General features: G+C 32.9%; 1 protein-coding gene across 2 annotated transcripts in view; it reads left to right on the plus strand.

The window, feature by feature from the left end:
* LOC126827191 (voltage-dependent calcium channel subunit alpha-2/delta-3) overlaps positions 1–24,477 on the plus strand; it is a 109,575-nt gene that overhangs the window by 76,227 nt on the left and 8,871 nt on the right. The window contains exons 9-30 of one of the 2 annotated variants that reach the window (XM_056102287.1): positions 4,711–4,875; positions 6,389–6,502; positions 7,721–7,799; positions 9,702–9,751; positions 10,619–10,723; positions 11,590–11,646; positions 12,387–12,482; positions 13,060–13,134; positions 14,001–14,156; positions 14,555–14,626; positions 15,104–15,162; positions 16,386–16,456; positions 16,689–16,731; positions 17,187–17,281; positions 18,440–18,563; positions 19,390–19,467; positions 20,282–20,362; positions 21,189–21,295; positions 22,177–22,370; positions 22,651–22,710; positions 23,399–23,469; positions 24,307–24,385. In XM_056102287.1, the coding sequence (XP_055958262.1) occupies positions 4,711–4,875; positions 6,389–6,502; positions 7,721–7,799; positions 9,702–9,751; positions 10,619–10,723; positions 11,590–11,646; positions 12,387–12,482; positions 13,060–13,134; positions 14,001–14,156; positions 14,555–14,626; positions 15,104–15,162; positions 16,386–16,456; positions 16,689–16,731; positions 17,187–17,281; positions 18,440–18,563; positions 19,390–19,467; positions 20,282–20,362; positions 21,189–21,295; positions 22,177–22,370; positions 22,651–22,710; positions 23,399–23,469; positions 24,307–24,385 (2,031 nt within the window). Of the gene's footprint in view, positions 1–4,710; positions 4,876–6,388; positions 6,503–7,720; positions 7,800–9,701; positions 9,752–10,618; positions 10,724–11,589; positions 11,647–12,386; positions 12,483–13,059; positions 13,135–14,000; positions 14,157–14,554; positions 14,627–15,103; positions 15,163–16,385; positions 16,457–16,688; positions 16,732–17,186; positions 17,282–18,381; positions 18,564–19,389; positions 19,468–20,281; positions 20,363–21,188; positions 21,296–22,176; positions 22,371–22,650; positions 22,711–23,398; positions 23,470–24,306; positions 24,386–24,477 lie in introns of those variants that run through there. The other variant, XM_056102288.1, reaches the window with a different exon arrangement.

Consider the following 24,477-nt stretch of genomic DNA (forward strand, 5'->3'; position numbering starts at 1 on the left):
TTCCCAAAGATTTCGGATGGGTTTTATGTTGCGTGTATTGGAATGTAACGTCATGGATTATTGCCCCTGATCTTACAAAAAAATCACATTTTTAGCTTGTGCACCCTCAAGAGGACACAAATTCTAAGCGATTTTGATGAAACTTAATATATTTGTTTACTTCCTTGATTATTACTCCTGATTATAAAAAAATAACATTTTTAGCTTGTGGACCCTCTAGAGGTAACAATTTTTAATTGATTTTAAAAACTGTTCAAATATATCTTCATTAAACCATAATCATTGATGAGTTCGAATGTTGTGTAGAAATCTGACCTAAACTTCCTGTCAAAGGTGGGGGTCGGCCAATTAAGTTCATATTCACAGGGTTTGGTCGACCCATCAAGCCTATTTCCCCATCCAAAATTGCCAATTTCAGAAATCAATTGTTTCCAAGGTACAGACCGATTACACTTTTCGGCTGATTTTTGCCATTTTCAGGCCAAATTTTAGCTATTTTCGTCGCACTACTACCACTGTTACATGACACTGGCGAACTAGGTTTTGGTTGTACATGATAGTCAGGGTCTTACTCTATCACATTATCATGCCCGGAGACTACACAAGAAATGTGTCTGGAGATACCTGTCCAGCGTATGCACATGTGACCGTTAACATATAGCACATAGTTTCATAGTAAGCACTGCCTTATATGGTAAGCAATTTCATGCAATAATCAAGATCGCGGAAAAGTGCCACTGTAGATGGGAACTTATATATGCTGTCTTAAAAGACGTAGTTTCATTACAGAAAATAAGTTCAAGGTTTAATAGTTAATAATAGACAGAGGTTTTGAAATTTATAATGACTGTCCATTGATTCGGGGTGTTATATACTATTAGAAGAATATATGACATCAAGGACTAGTTTCTATGTGCTGTCGGTTGATATCAATGAGATTAAAATGTCCGTCAATAGAGAAACCACCTAGATAATCATGTAGATAAGGTGATTACTTACTATATTAAGTTTGAAATTTTGAATATTATTCACCATATCTTGACATCCGATTGTGCATATTCCTCGCTGGACATTTGGAAAATAGCGTAGGATATGTCCGGAATGTACGTGCGAAATCCCAACACTTAGAGGAGTGAAGAAATCAAAAATTGGCGCGAACAGTGACGAAGTTCGTCACTTTCAACACAAATTTTCATAATGTTGACGGTTAGTTGACAACGATTTTATTTTATGTTGTTAGCACGGATCAAGCTGCAAATAAAATGATTTCCATTTTTATCGCAAACCCTACTCCATTGAAGTTATCGCAATTTGAAGAAATGATATAATTCAGGATCTCTGCAGACACGTATTTTGTGTAGTCTCATGACACCTACGGAAAGAAGAGGTTGCACTAGGTGACCATTATAATAGGGTAGGGTGAGACCCAGACTATAATCACCAACCAAAACCTAGTTCACCATTGGTCGATTAATGTTTGTAGCAATGCTACTAAAATGGTCGAAATTTGAACTGAAAATGACGAGGATCAGCCGAAAAAAGTAATCGGGCTGTATCTCAAAAACGGTTGATTTCCAAAATCGGTGATTTTGCCCGGGGAGTAGTTTTGATGGGTCAACCAAACCCTGTAAATATAAACTTAATGGGCCGACCCTCACCTTCGAACCTTCTGCATGTTTTTCTCGTGGAATGGCTCTTAAAGACAACTGTAGGGCATATCAAGAAATAATAATAACAGAAATAAAAATCAACAGTAGGACATCAAGAAATCTCGAAGAACAAAAGTAACATTTATCAAAGACAGCAGTAAGACATATCCAAGACAACAGTAGGGCATATCCAAGACATATAAAAGACAACAGTAAGATATATCAAGGTCACATTTGTAATATGTAAATTTAAGGCTTTCGTGAACAAAAAAATACTATTTCCTAAATCATACAATAGCTTCACTAGTTAAAAGGGTGGCTGCCTCTGTTCTTGAAAGCTAATGGTGAAAGTTTTGTAGTTGTGTATATTTGAAACCTATTTTAGACTTGATAGTAAATAAAGCATACACCATTAAAACTGCTAAAGTTCTCCTTTAAGTCCATATTTTATTTATTCGATGCAGATAACATGTTTTTCTCTCTGTCAGTTTTTATGAAACTCTATTGTATCTCAAGTTTATGAGTCAAAGAACAAATAGGTTGCTTTTATAATATGATATGTTATGGATGAATGAACATGTTCCCTGCAAATACAATGGCAATTGAGGAATAATTTATTGCTGTTGTAATTCATGGCTGGCTTTGGTAAATAATCACTCGTTATTTTGATTACGTTGGTTCAAACAATTGATATATTACTATAACCACAGCCAGTAATTTATTAGTGGCGTCATGTTGCTTACATATGGCATTGTTTTTGTTTATCTACATTCAGCTGACATTTATGCTTTATAGGACACTGACGAAAAGTGGAATTATAATGTTTTTGTCCACATTTAGACTATTAAAATGGGTTCGTCTGTCTGTCTGTCTGTCTGTCTGTGTCTGTCTGTCTGTCCGTCCGTCCGTCACACTTTTTGGGAATAACTCTCCTTCTAATCGAGCTGGATTAAGTTGTTCAGATAGCAAAACGAAAAAAATATTTGATAATGTTAATCACTACTGTATATGCATCATGGGTTAAGTTTAGTTCATAGTCCAAAATGGTGGACGGAGTTTAGAATATTTGGATCAAAAAGCAAGAAGCAATATAACTGTATCTCATATTCAAACATAGAAAAGGTTATCTTTAGGATGAACACTAAAACTATAAGCAATTTTCCAAATGTCTGACCAGGAATATGCCCAATCTGGGTGATAGGTCTATATCAGGCATACAAACGAAGAGAGATTAACAGCAAAAACACCTTTTTCTTCAAAATGGATGAGTCCTCTAAGTTATCAGGTGAATATACACGTGAGTGCTGTTTACTACGAACACGTGTCACATTGACCCTAAACTTGTTTGTGTATTCTTCAACATGCAATAGACGGAGTCTGATGACGAATTGATAAAGCTAGTCAAACTGCCGAAATGTTTTCCTGATTTTTCTAATGAAGACATAAAAGATACTAGCTGTTTTAATTATTTAGCATGGAGGTTAATATCGCAATATCGCAATATTAATCTCTGATGATGTTACAAGCGGTTAATATCCAAAATAATGATCATGGAGATCAATAATTATAGCGTTGTTTGTCTCTTTGTGTATGGATACATGATTTTGATGAACTTCTCTTGAAGAGTACACCCATCTGCAAAATATACAAACAAGATTCCTCATGTTCAGCTCATTGGCCATCATGTATACATCATTATGTCACACATTCTAACAAGTTTGCCCTTTATCATGCCTTTGAGCACAATCACATTAGAGTATGGATGTTGTGATTTTTAAAAAAGGGGTGTGGGGTGAGGGGCGAGGTGATTGCATGCACAGACTGGGCAGATCCCCCACACCTCAGATACATGCTTTACCCCAACCCAACCCTTTGGATCCACTCATGGTTCAGATAAATGTATCTTGTCAGTGGCTTGATGGGATGGTTTCAGCAAGCTTTTGTAATGGCGCCCCATTGGGCTTTAGTACTTGCTTGTGGTCTGGGAAGCATTGTAAACCTCTGATGTACAGTTCTATGCCTAGTTATCAGGACAAGCATCCTTTTGGAGACTATGGAGTGAAATGAAATGAAATATATGTGGGGTTTAAGATACTAATTTTTATACGCCCACATTTTCATGTGGATGTATATTGTTGTCGTCCCTGTCTGTCCGTCCTTGGGTCCATGTGTCCTGTGTCCATTCACATTTTGTTTGTGGACACTCTACAGGTCACAATTTTTATCCGATTTTAGGTTTATCTCCCAAAGATCTTGGTTCGTGTTGCTATTTGTGCATATCGGACCGTAACTTCCTGGATTATGGCTCCTTATTGTAGGAAAAATCACATTTTTGTTTTAACTTGTTCTCTATCCATCTCTTGCAAAATTTGGGCGTATCTTGCTGGCAACTGCTGGTTGCATTAAACTTACTAATAAAGATGGGCATATGCCACCAGAGAGCTGAGAGGGACCCTCTTGATCGGACAGCTGCGTTTTTTCCTTATATTCATTAAATTCCATCTGTCAACCTATATACAGCATCTTGGATTTTTGTCCCATCCACACAATGAAACCCTGTACATTGCCAAGTCCATTGTCCCACACTACAGACTTTCTTGACAAATACCTGAAACGATCTTTGGACCTCCTGGCTACTGAGCCTGCGCCACACTATGGCTCCCTAAGAAAATGTTGCTGTTTTAAGATCATTTTGCTCTAAAAATTACTAAAATTCTATTTCCCACATATCTTGTACCTATGACAGCCCTTGCAAAGCTTTGTAAGGAACCAAATGTTTATCATTTTACAGTTTTTGCTGTTTTGAATCCGTTTAGCTGTTAGAATTGTGTACAATTCCATCCCTTGCTATTGGTAGAAGTAGCCTTATGAGTTTTGTGAGCATGACACTGAGAAAATTTTAAAGTTTTGAGCACATTGACAACTCATATTTGACTGCTGTCTGCACCTTTGGAAAGCTTCATAATGAACCGATTTTAAACATATTTCATATAATTAATTGATATAATTCCATTATCAATATTTTTTAAAATGTTTTTTATTTAATCTATTTCTTTTTCAGTTTTCGGAAGATGTTAGTTACGTAGATCATTGTTTTAATCGAACATTAATGCAGGCAAATGCTGATAACATCAAACGCGTCAAAGAAAAATTACTCAACATTGAAACAAGTCAGATTGCAGACTTTGAACGAGCTTTGATTGAAGCCTTTGAATTATTTAAAAGTGTAAGTCAATGAAGTGGGATTTTATCTCTCTTCATCGTTTGTTTTATTTAAATAAATAGACCAAAATATATACCTTGACGTCAATTGTGATAGTAACTAATTAGAATAAGTAATACATGACCATTTCCTTACATTATCATCACACTTCTGTGATGCACAAGCTTCTGTGTTTGTAGGAATATGTACTACGTGTACGTCATACGTTCCACATAGTTGTGTCATAGAACAGGTTATGCATTTGTAAATCCACGGTTATGGCAACGACACATTTAGACAGCTAAGTATTGAACGCAGAACAAAACCAGAAATAACCCAATGCTTAACACTTCAACTCGGCAACTGCTTACATTAACTGACCTTGAGAAACTTCTACATTGGTTAACAACTATATATTTTTTGGCCCCAGATATATAAATTATTACAACTATCAACGATTGAATCTGCAAACTCCAAAAAACAAACATTTTTTTTTCTATGGGGGAACATACTAAGCAAAAACAAGGAGAAGTCATTGGATTCAGTTGGTTAGTTGTTTAGATGTAAGGAAATAAGTCATTAAGAGTCACAATGGATATTGAAGATAAACACCACACATATTCTATTTTTCATAAAGTCATTATCGTTAATAATCAATGATTATTTGATTATTCACTTAATATTGTTTTAATAATTACTCTGTGATTCTTATTATTTTGTAATTATGTATCCGAAATTTACATTCTGTTATTATCTCAATATTAGTGGAGAGTTTTTAATAAATATATCATTGTGCTGTTATAGTTAATTGTCATTATCAAATTCTCTTTGATTAACTACAAACATTAAAAGAAGATTATCAGATCAGCCTGTGTGCCTTAATTACGACTGTATGTGTACACAGATTAAAAGAACATTTGTCACGCTTTTTCTGGAATTCTTATATAAATATGACCTGTCATCTTTGATCTGGTGAAAAATACAACAACACAATTTAATATAATATGTTATATTGTTCTCTAGGCTGAGATGACAAACTGTCTTTTTTCAAAATTAAAAATGAAATTGAGAAAACTTCAGGCAGTAATGTCAGTTTCATTTGGCCTTGCAATCCTTTTTATTTAGTGTAATCATTATGTTTCAAATGGTAATTTGTAAAAATTGATATGTTTAGATTAATTAATTTAGGGGCCCACCATCTGCAAAGCTATTTGGAAATAAGTGCTGCATTGAAAGCTGCAAATTTCTGGCCTGGATGGTTATCTTCTATATTAACATTAAATTACCTGATGATGTATCTATGAATTTAAAACCTTTGGTGATATATGGGCTTAAAGGAGTTGGTGCTTGATATGATAAGAAATTAAGCATTCTGGGAATTTTATAATGCTCCCAACTTTTTGCTCCCATTATGAATGCGTAGGACTTTTTGTGTTTAAATTCTAATGAAAATTTCAATGCATGCAGGACAAATAGACTTAAACCATTTCTGGCTTTTGTTAAAAAGTAAAACTGATGATGTTTTTATTATTAACAGGAAGAGAAGAAAAGAAATATAAGTTTATGTAATAAGGCCATTATGTTGGTCACAGATGGTGCCACAGAAAACTATGAATGGATTTTCCAGAAATATAATTGGCCTTCAAAAACGGTAAAGACTTATTTATGTCTTATTTAAATTTAAATGGCTTTTGATAATTTATGTAGAATTGTTATCATACATATTTAGTCTTGACATATTTTAAAGTTTGTTTACTTTTATGTTAATTTACTCTTTTTGATTTGTTGTTTTAATTGAATTTGTGATCAATTTGCTTCCATTTTTGGTCAGTTCTAATTTCAATCTGCTTCACATAGATATAGTTAGGCAGATATATGAGATTGCATGGTTGGGGGGGGGGGGGTTGGATGGCCAAATGGTTAGCATGTGCACGGTGTATCATAAGGTCAGTTATTGAGTCAACTGGCGTGGTTTCAATTCCTTGGTTGTACGTGACAAGCAGTAGGGTCGCCTGTCCAACATTGTGGGTTTTCTCCGGGTCCTCCGGTTTCATCCCACTGCTAAAGACCCCAACGCTCAAGCGAATTATTGAAATAAAATTGAACCATGTTTTAGTCCCGAAATGACCTAGTTTGTGTCGAGTGGACGTTAAACCCCATTTCTCTCCCTCTCTCTTGCATGGATTGGCTGTGGGTTGCAGCATAACAATTTCCTAGAACGTAAAGAGACCTTGCATGTACTCTACAGACCAGTGTTCTCAAAATTTGTAAAACTGTTTGGGATAGTTGATTGTTCACTGTAGTTTATTAAAACTTGTTTTAAAATTAAACAGGGAGTTGTAGCATCTGAACCAGATGACTTGTACATTTTCTACAGTTAAGAGTTTTAAAAAGCATTGCCACTGCTGTTGGTAGGTGCCATTATAGCAAAGATCACTCAGCAGGGATTTTATGCACTTTAAAAAAATTTCTATCAAAAAACAAAGGATTTGATGGAACATAAGATAACAAGGATGAAAAAGAAGCAAGTGAGCATATGATTTCTTGATGCTTATCAACCTAGGGGGTTGTGTGTCCGAATGGTCTGTCATTGAGTCAAGCACTCAAGTGGTGTGGTTTTGATGCCCAGTCTGTACGTGACAAGGTGTAGGCTCACCTGTTTAATCTAGTTGGTTTTCTCTGGGTCCTCCAGTTTCCTACAACACCTAAAAACCCTCATGCGCAATCAAATTACCATATGTTAAGGTAATCTGGAAATTACCAAGTTTTTTCCAAATGGACTTTAAACTCTCTCTCTCTCTCTCTCTCTCTCTCTCTCTCTCTCTCTCTCTCTCTCTCTTATATGAACCTGTATTATTTATTTATTCAGGTGAGAGTTTTTACATATTTAATAGGAAGAGAAGTATCAGACGTTCGGCAAGTTAAATGGATGGCATGCGCTAATAAAGGTGATTTTATCTTGTTTTTTGTTAATTAATTAAATTAAACTGCAACTTGTTTGTTTATTTATATGTAAGTGAATCATATTAAAAAGTCTTGGCATTTAGGAAAGAATTGTCTATAAATCCATTTACAGTTACACTTATCGAGGCCAGATTTGTGCTGCATATTGTTTTGCCCAACTTATATTGGTTCCCACAGGATGTTTTCAGCACTAAATTACCCAGGCATCGTGTTTCTTCATTTTCTAAATTAACCACAAAGTTCTAGACAAATATACTTGAATATACAAGACCAGTTATTAAGCATGGAATCACATAGAGCACAGAAACTTGTCTTCTAATATTTGTTTGTCCTGGTCTTATTTAGTATTATATTTCTTAGTTTGGGCCTGCATTTTATTGTAAATTAAAAGTGCTATACCAATTAGCAAATCAAAGTGCACTTAAAGGGGAACACCAACGATTTTCAACAAGATTTCCATAAATCATAAATATATATTCATACACATGTATAATCCCCTCTGTAACACAAGCAAAAATGTTTTTGTAAGCGAGAAATTAATTTTTTTAATTAAAACCGGAAGTGACATAGTTGGTTCAGCACGCTCACTAGTCTCTACAGTAAGCATACAGATTTGGCATAAGTTTACTGCTGTATTTTGTTCACACGTAGATGTTTGGCTAAAAATCTAATCAAATGTACTGTTTATTAGGATATTATGAACACGAATTTATGTTTAGTACACAAAGCTGTCGCATAAATTCACTCATACTGATCAGTACGCTATGACCCAATTCACACCACATGGCTGTCAGCAGACTCAGCACGAACAAAAACATTCAAGCAGATGAAATATCTCTCACTTAATTACCGGGTGTCAAACAAACCATGTGATGTAAACAATTAGCTATGTGGCGTGAATTGGTCCACAATATACTGTTTAGTATGAGTGAATGTATGTGTTAAAAAAAAAGATAATTCCATATTTATAATATCCAAATAAACAATCCCTTTGGTCGTATTCTCATTCAAACAGCACACTTATACCAAATTTATATGCTTACTATACAGACCAGTGAGCGTGTTGAACCAACTACATCATTTCCGTTTTTAATAAAAATTAATTTCTCGCTTACAAAAACCTTTTTGCTTGTGTTACAGAGGGGATTATTTATCAATATATATTTAAAACTTATGGAAACCTTATTGAAAATCGTTGGTCTTCCCCTTTAACAAATTATGGTACACTGATAGAAAATCGCAGTACATTTGGCAAAACATAGACTATACTACAATAGATAAAACAGCAAAACTACTTTGTTAAGCATACAAACACAGCACCACAGATTATCAGAAATGTCATGTTGAATGGCCAAACAAAAATTATACATTTAGATTAATTTTACTTCAAGACATGACTTTTATTTATGCCTGAGTAGAACTATAAATGTCGAGCTTAATTTTTATGTTAAATTAAACTTTGATGGAATTTAAACCTCTTTGATTTAAGTTAATCTTTGGTGTTTATTTCAATCAATTATTGGGTAAACTTGGTTGCTGGTAGAGATGATAAATGGTTTAATTTTTCATTTGGATTAAAGGAACTAAACCCCTTTGATTTATATCAAAATAAACTATTGAATTGTGGTGGATTATTTCGGTAGATGTTTGTTTCAAAATATTAAACAGGAATTTTAGCTAATTCTACTTAACAGTGGAACACAAAACCTTTATAAAAATATATTAGAGAAACAATCACATTTCATTAGTAAATTTTCAGATTTGAGTGTTGTAACTGTGACATGAGTAAAGGTGTGTGTGACTGTCAAATTTTTAAGAGAGAGACCAAAACTCATATTATAGATATATATTGATTTTATAAAAGGTATAATATTTTGTAAATTCAGGTCATTTTACACATATATCAACAAGAGCAGATGTTCAAGATAATGTTCAGGTAAAAAGCCAATTAACCTACCTTTTATTGTTATTCACCTGTTATTACTTTCTTTTATTACAAAGAATTTGTTCAATTTACATATATATATGTATACAATCTTATTTATTAAATATCACTTGGCTGTGGAATATTGTATTTTCTTTTCATTTTATATCAGTATTGATTAAGTATAGTTGATATAAAATACAATTCAAGTGTATTTATTTATCTACATGTGTTAGAGCAAAGTAGCTGGACAGAAACACAATGAAATATTTACTAAAAACTTTTTCATTGAGAATTTTTAGGAGACAAACCTATAAATTTTTGACTTTTCTGGTGGAGGCAGACCGCCAAAGTTATTTCCCTTTGGCTTTAGAGTTAATTCTTTTCTCTTTGCCTAGCTGTATAACTAGAACTACACCCCAAATGCTCTACCACAGACATCTGGCAATGTGTATCTCTAAAGCTTGTATGAGGTTGACCATGGGAATTTTGAGATACACAAATTGTATGTAGCAATAAGCTATTGAACAGATGACCGTAACCACCTTCGTCCTCTAAGTTAGAATAATCACTGTAATCTGGGCAGAAAATGCAGTCAATTCAAACCCTCTTATTCTGTTTTATACTAAAAATCGTCATGCAAAAGCAGGTTGGGTGGGGTGGGTGAGAGAGAGAGAGAAGAGTCATAGAAGACAGGACATTTGTGGGTTCCAAGATAGATTAAGAAATTGGTGGTGTACCTCCAGATATTTGTTCCCTTTTCCCCAGTACAAAATTTCCAGGGTCCCCCTGCGTGTACATAAAGCAGGTGTTATATACAAAGATATCCATTTAGATCAGGTAATAAAGCTTTGATTATCATATTCTAATATATCTCAGCAATACGTGAAGATTCTAAGTCGTCCAATGGTACAGGAGAAATATCATCAAATGATTTGGACACCTGTTTATCTAGACTATCCAACAGAACAAGTTGAAAATGAGGTAATTACATCTAATTATTTTTTTCTCTTCTTTAACATAAAAATATTATTTTTTTCGCCATCTATTATTGACTCGATGAAATACCTTGAAAAAACGAGACATCCATCAGTAGACCTCATATTTAATGTATGAAGTAATAAGCCAGCCATAAATTCACATCAAATATGATATATTGATTAAGTGACGCGTGGAGAAATAATGTATCTTTAACCCACAAAGCATGATGGTTGTGATTTTACAATGTTATCTTGGAATGATGAAATAATTATCTAACTATGGAAATAATGGGGTGAAATTTGCATATTATATTCTTGGGTTAATCCCACCAAGATGATTTAGAGTAGAATGGGCTCATATTAAATATGAACTTAAAGGGTTAATATGATTATGAAAGAGCATCAGTTTAGTAAGCTGGAAAATGATGACTTCACAGCCTGCATTAAGTAATACATAATGGCAACTATCTTAAAATTAGAACATTGTCAAAACATTTTTACATACAATAACTGATTTATGTTTTTACCCTTTTTATTGCTTCATCATATGTAAATAATCTTTATTAAATCAACCTGTCAATAATATCATTACGAATGTATTGGATGTTAAAATTGTAATCAACAGCAAAATGCTTTGCTTTGAATTATTGCGAAAGATATAATGTTTTTGGTAAGAAGTAATATATATTTCCTGGCAATTTTGTTATGTTTTCTAATCAGTGGTTATGTATTAAGCATCATGATTTTCAAGTAAATATATCTTTAATCTCTCCAGAGAGTTTGTGTTTCAGACTCTTGTCCTACTTCCATTAGTCTTCCATTGATATAAATTGATATAAAATAACTATTTACATTGTATTTTAATTACAGGGACTCGGTCTGATGACATCAGTTTCTATTCCAGTTTTTGATGGAAGGGAAAATGTGGTAAAGTAATCCGTTTCAATCTTTAAAGAAATATTCGTGATATGAGAAAATTTGAGGTTGAAGTGCAGAGGTTTAATATGCCCAGGGCCAGCTATTGATTAATGCCTCCCAGACTGAAGTATAGGGCTTATGTACTCAGAAATCTGAGAAAGGAAGACATTATAAACATGTCAAAACAGATTAAAAATAAGTTTTTGCAATCAAATTAAGTATTGTTCAAATTAATTTCATTCTTTGATTGGATGTCCCCTCTGTCCCTCTCTCTGCACATCACTGCTAATAATATCAAATACAAATAGAGAAGTGTAAGGATGTCTCAAAAATAAAATATGTAGGCATAACTAAATACACTTTTCAGTGTATTAATACTGGTAGTAGTCTATGTCATTCCAGTGTATATTGTCTCTGCCAACATACAGTCTGGACAAAATAGTGCTAAATTCATACCCTTATTCCCGTATGCATTTGTATTTTTAAGCATTATTAACATGGGGATTGAATCAACATTTCCCTTAAGTCATTGTGTGAACTGTATACACAAACAGCCTGTTACTGTATAGAAAAATTGTTGCTATTTTGTCCAAAGTCGAAGTGAAGACAAAATAGGTTGGAATGACCAAATTAAACGTTATACAAATTGATTTAGGAATTAAAGGGAAGGCAAAATAGTTGCCAATCAATGATGATATAGTTACAGCATTTATTAGATTATTAACTATAAATCGAATCTTATTGAACAGGGTCCTGATGAAGAACCACCAAATACTAATTTATTAGGTGTAATAGGAACAGATTTACCTATAGATGTACTTAAAAGATTTATACCAGTGTCAAAGGTAAGTCCAATCTGATTAAAGCACAGATCCTATTTCGTTTTGTTTTTTACAGTTCAAAATTTTGTTTTATTTGTCTGTACTACACTAGGATCTGGAAGAGTTGTTATATAATCAGCGTTCTGGATGGCATTCTGGATTAGCCAATGAAACCATCTGTTATGGTGACTTCTTGGCGTACCATGCACGGAACTGTGGGTAAATCACTAGAAACGTCAACGCTGATTGATTAATCAATGTCTGACGTCATAGGGTCAAAAGTCACCCGCATGACCCCTGACTTTACCTTACATTACAACTGGTCAGATCTTCATGTAGTGTAGACCATCGAAAGTATAAAAATATGAAATGAAATAAAGATCTGTGTTTTAATCAAGATCTGTGTTTTAATCAGATTGAGGTAAGTCATTACCTCTATATAATTCCTATTTTTTTAATGCAGAATTTGGACACTTTTATTTAAACCTTTCCACCAAATTTTCAATTTTCATCTGGCTATCTTAAAGATAATCTATTGTTGATCGAAACATATATTTACAAATTTGCATATTATATATATATAATTAATGTTATTTTTCAGCTTGGAGTTAACGGTTATGCCTTTGGAACTACAAACAATGGATACATTCTTTTTCATCCTTATTTCCGACCATTTGTAAGTAGTCTTTCATATAGAAGGATGAATATTCATTAATTATGTTCATTGATAAATCAAGAACAGATATATACTCTATCTTTATTTGTGCCACTTTATGAGTTTTTTAAAAGCATTCTAGATATTTGAGTTCTATTCGCATTAAGTGCAACCTAGATATATGGTCAGATAAATTAAACAAAGTCGACTTCAATCTTAACAAAATAAATGGAATGTAGAGGCTAAAAAACAGGTAATTGTACATAGGGATAAAGAGATTTTGCCTGAATTGCCTTGGCACTTTTTTTTACCCCATATTTGCCAGTAGCATGGTTCCTGTCTGTTAGAAAATCATATTTTAGGAATTGGACAACTGACTTGGCTTGAACACTTACTAACAGAAGTCTATTCTTTCAAATTTTGAATTCCCAGTATTGCCATATTGGCATCATTATATATATAGAATAGTTTGACTACACTTGGAACAAAATATGATGTCCTATAATACTGTTATGTACAGTGTTAAATGAATTGAAATGGGGTTTATGTCTTATTTATCTGCACCAATGATGAGGCTAATGAAGTGGGGCTTATGCCATGCATTGTGCTATAAGGGAGATTTGGAAACCTAACAACAGTGCTATGACCCTAGCTGTCAATGGTATTCATCTCATTCAAATCACAATAAGATGCTTTCACAAGCTTAGATTAGTAGGTTGATCTGACTTCAACTGCTCTAGGCCTACATGCAAACAAATTATTGAAATAAAGAAATACCATATGTTAGTATTGTGTGGCCTTTAAACCCAAATTCTCTCTTTTTTCTCATATATTCTCCTCCTTGCTAGATTTTTATAAAAATACAAATATCTGTGGTATTATTGTAGTATGATCGTGAGAAAGAGGATGACAATAATCTGTATATATATCAACTAGATACAGTACAAGATAACGTAGAAACAGAAACAGAACCACGACCCAACTATAATAGTGTAGATCTATCTAAAGTAGAAATCTCTCTCGATCCTGTCAAATTTGTACAGGTAATGTGTAAATATTTTAATCATTGCTCCATAGTTATTTTCTCTGTAAGCATCTGCTTCTGAAATCGAAGTCCAGACATTTTCACTTCCAAAATTTGATGATATATTTCATATACAGGATAAGTTGCTCCACACCACTAGAAATAAACTGTATTGAATAATCATTTGTATCATGTCATTCGATGAAAATATGGAGGTGAGAGCTCTGAAAAAGTTATGTATTCCACTATAAACTGTTTTGGTAAAATTTCCTAACAACTCATTATTTTGAACTCGAACATCCAGACTAGGTAAATATACTATTTCTTTTCATTTTGGCATATACTATTCATGCGTAAAGGATCCTTTCCAATGTGTTACTGTTATTCAATGATTATGATTATTCAAAATTGTTTTAGCTTCGTAATGCCATGAGAGATCCTTCAACAGGAAGTGTAGCTATGAATGTTACAGCTTATGTGGATAAAATGGTAAGATTATATCATACCCCTTGTATAGACAAATATAACTCTAGAACTTGACCACTGCAGGCAGATGAACAATACTGAAAGTTTATTTTTCCCTGCCTCAAAAGTTTGTTGATAACCTTAGATCCTAAAAAATCTTTGGAAAAGGACTAATTGGTTTGGTCCAACCATTCATCAATCCATCTTATAAAACTTCAGAAGAGAGTCAATTTGCTTGTTGAATGATTTGTTAGTTATGTTCCTCTTGACCTTTTTTTGTTTCCATTAACAGATTTTTAGTAAATATTTTCTCATTTTTAGCTTCGGTCAAGTTTATTTTTAACATGCTATCACACATATTTCAAACAGCCTTTTGATCATGAGTAATATCATATTAACCAGTTATTTTGTGAATTGATTTGTAAGATTTGAACAACAATAAAGCCTTATAAAGTTTGACTGCCCAAATTTTAAAATAATTCAATCTTATATTTTTTGTAGAAAAGGGCTGACACTAGAGTTAATCATTATTATTATAATTCTATATTAGATACATTTAGGTGAGTATATTTTGGTAATTTTTGCGAATCAGTGAAATTATCCTCTCTATTAAATGACTATTGAATTTCATGTAATAAATGTTTGCCTTTATGAATTACCAAGAAAGCCATAGTGGCTCAGCATGTAGGATGTTGTCTCGCTAACCTGTAGGTCACATGTTCAATCCCTGCATTGGCTGAGAAAGTTCATCAGGATTTTCTGTTATGGTTCCCCCTTGTCAGTTGTGCAGGACATAGGGCCTAGCAAGGGACAACATATAGCCGTTCATATGGGACGATAAACAAACGTGTCCTTTATACACTGGTGTGCACGTAAAAGATCCCTCGACAGTTGGAATTCAATAAGACTAGGCCATAGTGCCACTGTCCGGGCAAAATTTCCCACATAAAACACTATATAACGTATGCCCGTCTTCATTAGCACAGTCGGGGCAGAACAGTAGGATGTTAAACCCCATTTCATTTCATTTCAATATGCAGTACAGAGACAGCCACAGTGGCTCAGTGAGAATTGCGCTGGCTCACTAAGCAGGATGTCCCAGGATGGATTGTGGTGTTTTGCCTGAATAAGTTTCTCAGGATTTTCTAGCCTTGTTTTCTCAAGTTGGAGATCCAGGATAGAGGTTCTGACACGGTTCATGGCTGAGAATTAGCAAACCGGTTTTAATTATGCTTATATCACATGTAAATCCTATATATACGAGTGTATATGCATAGTTTTAATACCTAGGTGGTTATACTAAGTAGACACCCATCAAGTACAGCTTAGATCTAATGCCTAATATACAAAATATTTGACTGCATTAAATTATTTATAGTAAATGATATTATGTTTTCTTGTGCTAAAATATTTATATGCTTCAAGGTTTAAATTTATTGACATCTCACAATAATCAGATATCAGTCACATCTTGTTTTATTTTTGATGTTGTACTGCATTGACATTTGACTTTGAAATGGGAGTTCATATCTTGGTATACAGGGAATCGTTTGATGGAACATTACAGCGAAAGTGTTTATATAATTGAGTTGTGTTGGTTTAGCGATGTAATCATTCAGTGTATGGTTGGATGATATAAACAACACTTATACACTAAACAATCACTAATTGTTAGATTATAATTTAGTGAAAAAGTAAAAAAAAACTAAACCAAACAAATCTTTTTTTTTTTTAATTTAATGAGATTGGTTTTATTGTATTGGCATATTCTTTTGTTTGATAGTTTAGCTTTTGTTGTACCAAAAGGGTATGGAGAGTATATGTTAAAGCCTCGAGACCCAATAGTACCTTCAGGTGGGTTATTTTAGTTTTTTATAAATCTATATTTAAATGTAAAAGATCTAATTACTTATATCAAATTCAACTTTTTGTAAATCAATAGTCAATTATACTATATTGAAGAACAATGTAATAATCAAGGATTTTAATTGGTAGGCATTCATATTCTAGACACGGTTACAGCCCTCCAATATACTTTATGACCAATTGGGTCTCTTCTTATGTTTTTGTTTTTGTTTGTCTTTAGATCATGAATATTTAAGGAGTCCATCAGTACATGTAGCGTCATGGTATGTATTTATTAATGTTTTTCATTTTCATTTATTGTGTACGTTGCTTAACATCTCGCACTGAATATTGTTTGGTCAATTTTAGATACAAATATCTTTGTATGGTCCATGATATTATTACTAACCAAACAGCGAAATATAAATAAATGTTATTTACGTGGACGTATGTTTTGTTGCCAGTCAAATTGTCTTTTACTGCTATGATTAATATAATGAAGTCCTTTCCTTTGGAAGAGGGATTCTCAACATATTTTTATATATTAAATGGGAAGCATTTTAGTTTTGCAGGGTCTCTACTTTAGCTTTGATAAAACACTGATAAGTTTTTGAAAATTATGAAATCAACTCGAAATGGGGCAACTGCTATCAAGAGAAGTGACATGCCGGGATGAACACTCTTGTAATCAGTGCAAATTTCTTATTTTAAACTATAATTGTGCATTCTATTTTTAAAGGATTCATTGTAAAAATCTTAATGGAGGTTTAGAAGCAGTAAATAAGAATTTTATTATAGACTATGTTGGTCAAGGACAGTATAATTCTTTGGTTTGTAAGTAAACATATTGTTTTTTACAATTATTCATCAACTTCAATATATATAAGTGGTTGTGTCAGTTCTTTGAAGGGACGGCATTCTTGAATATAAACTAAAACTATGCAAACCATATTCAAATAGACCATTTGTGCTTTATATTATTTATAATGCCATTTTTAATTCTTTGGGTTCATGAAAATAATAATAATTTGGATATAATTGTATCCCAAGTGATTTGGAATTCCATTTGTTTGGAATTCTTGCTTTACAGCATCCAGAATCCACTATGCAGGAGCTTCAATATATAGCACAGTTTATTTTAAAGGAGCTAAATCGCTAATATTTGGGACCTAGAAATTGACACAAATGGATCGCAAAACATATAATGATGTAATATGAATGTATATAAACTAATTTACATTCAATTGGTTCCGTTTTTACTGTAATTTCAAATCATTTATGTTCGGCGAAATACGGCAGAAGTGTCAATCGAATGGCAACTTCTAGCGTCAGGTTATTCCAGTCTATACCGATAGTATTTATTACGCATGCTCCCCAGATAAGAATATGGGGTCACCATCCTTGTTACAAATGGCGCTGAAACCCATTATGGTACACGATTCATGTACTAATGGTAAAGTGTTTAATTTGTCTTAAATATTGGATATCAGAAGTCCATCTTTTTCCGGTAAGATCACAACATCAATGTTGATTTTAATTGGCCATTAAGTCGTGTTTTCAATGTCGAAGAATTTGGATGATATTGATTTAAAGACTTAGCTACTTTAAGGTGAGTTTCAGTATAATACATGTTTCTGCATAGTTCCCATTAATGTTATGGTGACACCTTTCAGTATAATGTCTAACTAAGGATCTTATTATAACCAGTGGCGGACACAGGATATTTGGTATGGGATGTGAAACATCGGTTTGTCAATGGTTATTTGTTATGTATATCTGGAACTGAAATTAACATTCATTTTCATCAGCTACATCAACCCAGCCATCAACCAGCTCAAATTTACATGTTAAAAAAACAGAATAATAGATTAATATTTTATATTGTTATTTGGGAGGTGCCCAGACCCCTAGCACACCCTTCCTCCTAGATCTGCCACTACTACTCTATTGATGATCAGTATTGTACTCATCTCATTCTCTGGTGTGTTTCAGGTGACACAGATGAAATTGTTCACTTAGTACTAGATGCTAAAACTACGCAAAACTATGAGAAGATTTGGAATGGGGAATTGTCAATAGAAGAAAAAGCTAGAGCTTATTCATATTATTCAGTGAAGTAAGGAAGTTTTTTGCATTTTCATATTAGAAACAATTTTTATTGAGATTGTATTTCCCAGTATATATTTTAATAGTTTTTGTAATATTCACGTAGATCCTAATTTAATTTTGGGGGATTGGTTGAAATTGTTAACTGGCAAGCAAATTATTCAAAATCAAAACTGTTTACCATTGGAATTCTAATGACAACTGACTTTATTAATTGTTGTTTGTATGCTGTGGAAACGAAGAGATGAATATTCCATTCCATTGCTGTGATAAGTGGATAAGTGACTCAGTGATAAAGAAATCTTGGGTTCATGCATTCCCGGTGTTGGTCAAGAAAGTTCCTCTCGGACATGGTTTCCCTTGTCAGTGGGGCAGGCACACAGTGCCTGACAAAGAAATGTGTCTGTCATTCGGATGTGACTAATAAATATTGGCATGTAGTGTACGTAAAAAAAGAACCCTTGATGGTTGGAGTTCGAACTAAGAGTAGATCGTAGTGCCACTCTTGGGCAAAATTTCCCTTATAGGAACACTGTAGGGCGTATGCCTGTCTTCATTAGTCAAGCAAGTGCTGAAAAGTAGGACATTAAACCCCATTTTATTTCATTTTCATTGCTGTGGTAAAGACGATCAGAGATTCAAACACATTTTTTTTGTGGTTTTCAATGTTTACATCAATCTTAATAGCTTTACTCTAGGTAAACAGCTGTTGTTAATCAGATGAAACTATAGTTATTATTATATGAAAAGAATTATTATTTTTATTTTCTTACTATGAATGATAATGCCTATTTAAGTTATAGTTGTTTTCATTGAATTTTTTTCTATTTTTGCAGACGTGAATATGAATCAGAATGTTATGCAATAAAAAATGCAGCAAGAAAACTGAAATGTTTTAAGAACATTCATTTAAAGTAAGAATTTCAAGAATGTAAAATACTTTGTTATGCATACAAAACTAATACCTCTATTTAAAGGAGGAAGGGGTGGGGATAGGGGTCGAGTGGTCTAATGCATTCATTGATTCAAGTGGCATGGAAGCGATTTTACATAAGCAGCAATGCTTGTTATTGTATCCATATATTGTATGTTAAATATATCTGTGATTCACTAAGAAATAAAATATTGTTTAGACCAAGTGGCATGGTTTCAAGTCCAAAGCTTGTACCTTATGGGTTTTTTCAGGGCTCTCCGGTTCTCTGGCATTGCTAACGAACATCTACACTCAATTAAATTATTTAAATAAAATTGAACCAAATGTTAGTTTGTCTAGTGGATGTTAAACCCCATTTGTCTCTCTGACTTCTATTTAAAAGAAAAAAGATCAGTATAATTATATCCACACTGATCTTTAAAACCGGTGAAATAAAATGTTTTAGAGTCAAGTTTTTCAAATTTCCTGTTATTCCTATAGGCTGCATATTGTAGAAAAGGCTGATACAATGGCTGCTTCATCTGTACATATTGACTTAATAAAAATATACCCCCTAAAATCTATCAGTTTCTGTTGAGCATCTGTTGTATTTCCACTCATTAATGAAAATGTTCACACCAACTTGTTAATGAAAATGTTCACTCCAATTGCTCCTTTAGCACCCTCAAAGCCAATTTTGAAGAGGTTGTTCTAAAGACTGCCCTTTGAAACCAAAAATTACGTTTCTAAAATAGGTTGGGGGTTTTTTTTCAACCAAAACAGCTTTGGAAATAAATGTATTTATTTTATTTTAGATATGGTGTGGAGTTAGTATTTGTTGGAACCAGTTCAGGTTTAACAAGATTTGGTGTAATAGCTGATGAACTGACAAATCCGTAAGTCTGTTTTTCCACATTCCACACTGCCTATTTCTCAAAAATTTTCTGTCTTTCTGGTAGGTAATGTTCTCAAATGAAACTCCTTTAGTCATGAGTTATTGAATTCTGTGGTGCCTCCATCAATTATTAATTCCTGTAATTTTGATCTTTACAATTGTCTTTAGTTATTTTATCAACAACTTTTATGTTCGCTTGCATTCAAAGATAATGTGATTCTTAACTTTAGAGACTTGTATGTATTTCTAAATATCATGGTAAATTATTCGTGGTGACTTGCTTTTATTTTAATTTGTTTTCTTTTCATTTTAGAATAATATTGTGTGATAAAAAAAATCGCATACTCCTCATTTTGCTATCAAATATATAAACATTTGTAAATTATGTTGATATATATTTGATTGTAGAGTGTATATTACCTATTCATAGTTTGTTTCTCTTTATTTCCCTTCCATTTATATTATTATTATACCACACTACTGTACCGTTTCCACAGTAGTGGGAGTTTCATCCAGAATTAGACAAAATAATGTTGTTTTTCTGATTTTGTTTTACTAATAGAAGGAAAGCCTCTGTGGTTAAGAGGAGTCATTGCTAACAAAAATAGTATCTTTTCATCGGCTTAAATCAGTAGATCATGTCATTATAAGTGTGTCAATTATTTTGGAAAATTTTGTCTAGTATTGAATTTATACTCCGTCTGTCCAGTCTATGAAATAACGAGACAAAAAACTATCAGTACAGTCTAAATTACCCATCATTAACACAACCATGGACCTTTTATTGTCCATGAGACAACCAACTATGATTTTATTGTATATTACAGAGATTTTCTAGGTGTAAACTCAGAGACTATAAATAATTTATATTATCAGAGAGCTGTATTAGGCTGGCAAGCTGGATACAATTATGTTTTTTCTTTATACAATAAAGGTTAGTCTGTAAAAAAGATTTAACATGATTTCAATTGAAGTTACATTTGATATGACCATTTGAAGAGGCATTAACCATACAGCAAGAAAATATATGAAATTAGTTGTATGTAAAATCATATGGGAAATAACTCTATAATAAACCAATTATTGCAAGTCCAAGTATTTTGCATGAACATCTTATAAACTATTTGAAAACCAATGTATATAGTGTTTGACTTGTATGGAACCTTAAACCAATGACAACTCAGTAATGGAGTAGCATTCTTTAATTTGAACATCCGGAATATAACTGTATAGATAGATCATGAAAAGTGAAGATCTCCAAAGCTTTGGTAAATGATAATCTTTAAGTGGCATTTAGCGATTGGGAAACACACTAACAGAACACAATTTTTATGGGAAACAATCTCTGGTTTATTCTAAAAGCATGATGTTTTGACAAGTATCCTCTTATCGTTATCAAGCACATTGTTATATTCTATTGCACACATTGGTGGTGGGCATGTAAAACAACACTTGAGAGATGGAATTCGAAATAAGGGTAGCCCATAGGTCTACTCTCCGGGCAAAAATTACCTCTCAGCACACTGCATGTTGTATTCCCATCTTCATGAGCCCGGATGGACCAGAAGAATAGAATCAGACATTTTGAACTTTCCATATTACTTTATATTGATCTGCTTCACATGAAATTAGACTTTTACATGACAAACTATTGTTGGAAACTTTGTCAGATGACTACTAAAGAGCCCTGTGTACACACAAATTATTGAAATAAAGAATTAACATGTTAGTTCCAAAATGACCACATCATGCAAAAATCGCGGTATCACAAACAATATCATTTGCATCTGATGCTTGCTTCTATTTAATTTTCAGATGGTTTAAGAAGTTTTGATAAAGCTGCCGTTACCATGTCAACTGCAGAAATCGTTAATAGAGGAAAGGAAGATGAAGTAGTTGCAGCTGCTGTGGGATTTCAGATGCGATTTAGTAATTTCTTCCAACTTTTTAAAAATATCACAGAACAATGCACAGGGAAAGACTGTAATTTCACTTGTGCTCATTCTGATGTAAGAAATATTTGTAATAATTATTCAATTCCAACATTCTTAATCAAATATTAGAAGCCCGCTAGTCCCATCAATGTTCTGTAAATTAAAAAGCATGTGGGTCTTTTTCCATTGATCAGTGTATCAGTATCTAACTCTAATACTATGGCAAAGGAGAAATTTTCAGAGTGTCCCTTTACCCTTTTTATGGTATCTGTAAGTTTCAGTTAAAAATATTGAGCTGTTTTGAAATGATTGCCGAACAGTTTATATATCTGTGTGTTGAAAATTTATTTTGCAGTATCTGAACTGTTATTTGGTAGACAATAATGCCTATATAATGACATCAAATAATAATGCAGTAAGTAAAATAAATCAATGTTAAAGATACATTCTATAAGATTTAGATAAAGAGCTGGCCATTATTGCTATAATAGTTCAAAAGTAGATAATGCAAAATCACTGTTCGTAGTTTTGACAAGACGTGTGCATTGTTTGTTTATTATCATAACCATGGTATTGTATATTCGAGCCTTAGCCTCACTTTTCCATTTTTAAATTAAATCATTAAATGGCCACCAGTTCTAATCTAGTTAAAATCTTGAGCATCCGATAGCATTGAGAGTTGATTATGGTCTTGTCATGTTAATAAATGTCTAATTAATAATTTATATAATATTTAAGGCCTAAAGAAAGACCTGCAATAGATAAATTTAGCTCTTGAATAATGTATCTTTAATTGTAGCAGCATTTGTTTCTATTTATCCTAGTTTTTGTTTATAATAACTATGTGAAACATTGAGCTTTTAGTCATTTTCTCTAGTTGTTTGGATGGAACCCAAAATTATGGATCAATTTATACAATGAGCATATTAAACATATTTCCTGGCAAATTTCCCAATGACACAGCACTAGAAACAAGAAATAGAAAATTACACTTAGTACTTTTCAGAAAGATCAAAATATTGTTCTATTGAACAACTAACTGTTAAGCAGATATTTCAAATAAAATAACAAAATAATTTTTTGTTTTTTTTTGTTTTTGACAGACTGGTGAATTTTTAGGCGCAGTTGATGGAGCATTAATGAAAGTTTTGATAGAAGAAAATATTTATGAAGAGTAAGCTTACTATATAAATTAAAGCTGTACATAATCAATAAAGTTTGAAACGTCTCAGCATGGTCTGAGAAGATTCCTTGGATTTTAAAGTTCATTTTGTCATTATCTTTTTACATGGGGTGCATGTAAAAAAAAAAAAAAAAAAAAATTCAGATTTTGAATTTGATAAAAACAGGCAAATTACTTTTTTCTAGCATTGTACATGAGACCGTACTAAATAAGATTTTTTTGACCAGCAGACCATTGCAAAAAAATTGTAATCCATACGAAATTACCGTCCTGGTAGAGATCTAATTTGTACACATCAGACCATAGTGAATAAGATACATTTAGACCTGCTGACCATTGCTAAACATATGTAATCTTTACAAAATTACCACCCTGTTAGAAGCCTAATATTTTCCATCTATTAATCCAAACTGATCAGCAGTAAATTGTACTATTCAAGAAACAGTGTTCTCTTTGACATTGTTTACTTGTGTTCATGTATGTTTCTTGAAATGAGGGGGGATGGATGGCTGAATGGTTAGTGTGTGCGAGTTGTATCATAAGGTCTGTCATTGAATAAATTGGTGTGGTTACGATTCCCCAGTTATACATGACAAGGAGTAGGGTCGCCTGTCCAACCTCGTGGGTTTTCTCCAGGTCCTCTGGTTTCCTCCCAATGCTAAAGACCCCCACGCGCAAGCGAATCATTTAAATAAAATTGAACCATATGTTAGTCCTGAAATGACCTGGTTTGTGTTGAGTAGACGATAAACCCCATTTCTCTCTCTTTCTTGAAATGAATTTACATGAAAGATGTGTGATTTAATATCTATATATATATTATTTCAGAATAACATTTAAAGATTATCAGGGTGTATGTAAAATATATAGTAGTGAAGGTGGTAGTTCAGCATCTTATATTATAAATGTAAGAAATCCATTCATTTTTCATGATAATGTAAATGCTTTCATTTTAAATTGAACGGTTTTAAAGGTTTTAAATATACTTGTTCTGTATAA

The sequence above is a fragment of the Patella vulgata genome, chromosome 7, assembly GCF_932274485.2.
Source record: "Patella vulgata chromosome 7, xgPatVulg1.2, whole genome shotgun sequence".
Lineage (NCBI taxonomy): Eukaryota > Metazoa > Mollusca > Gastropoda > Patellidae > Patella > Patella vulgata.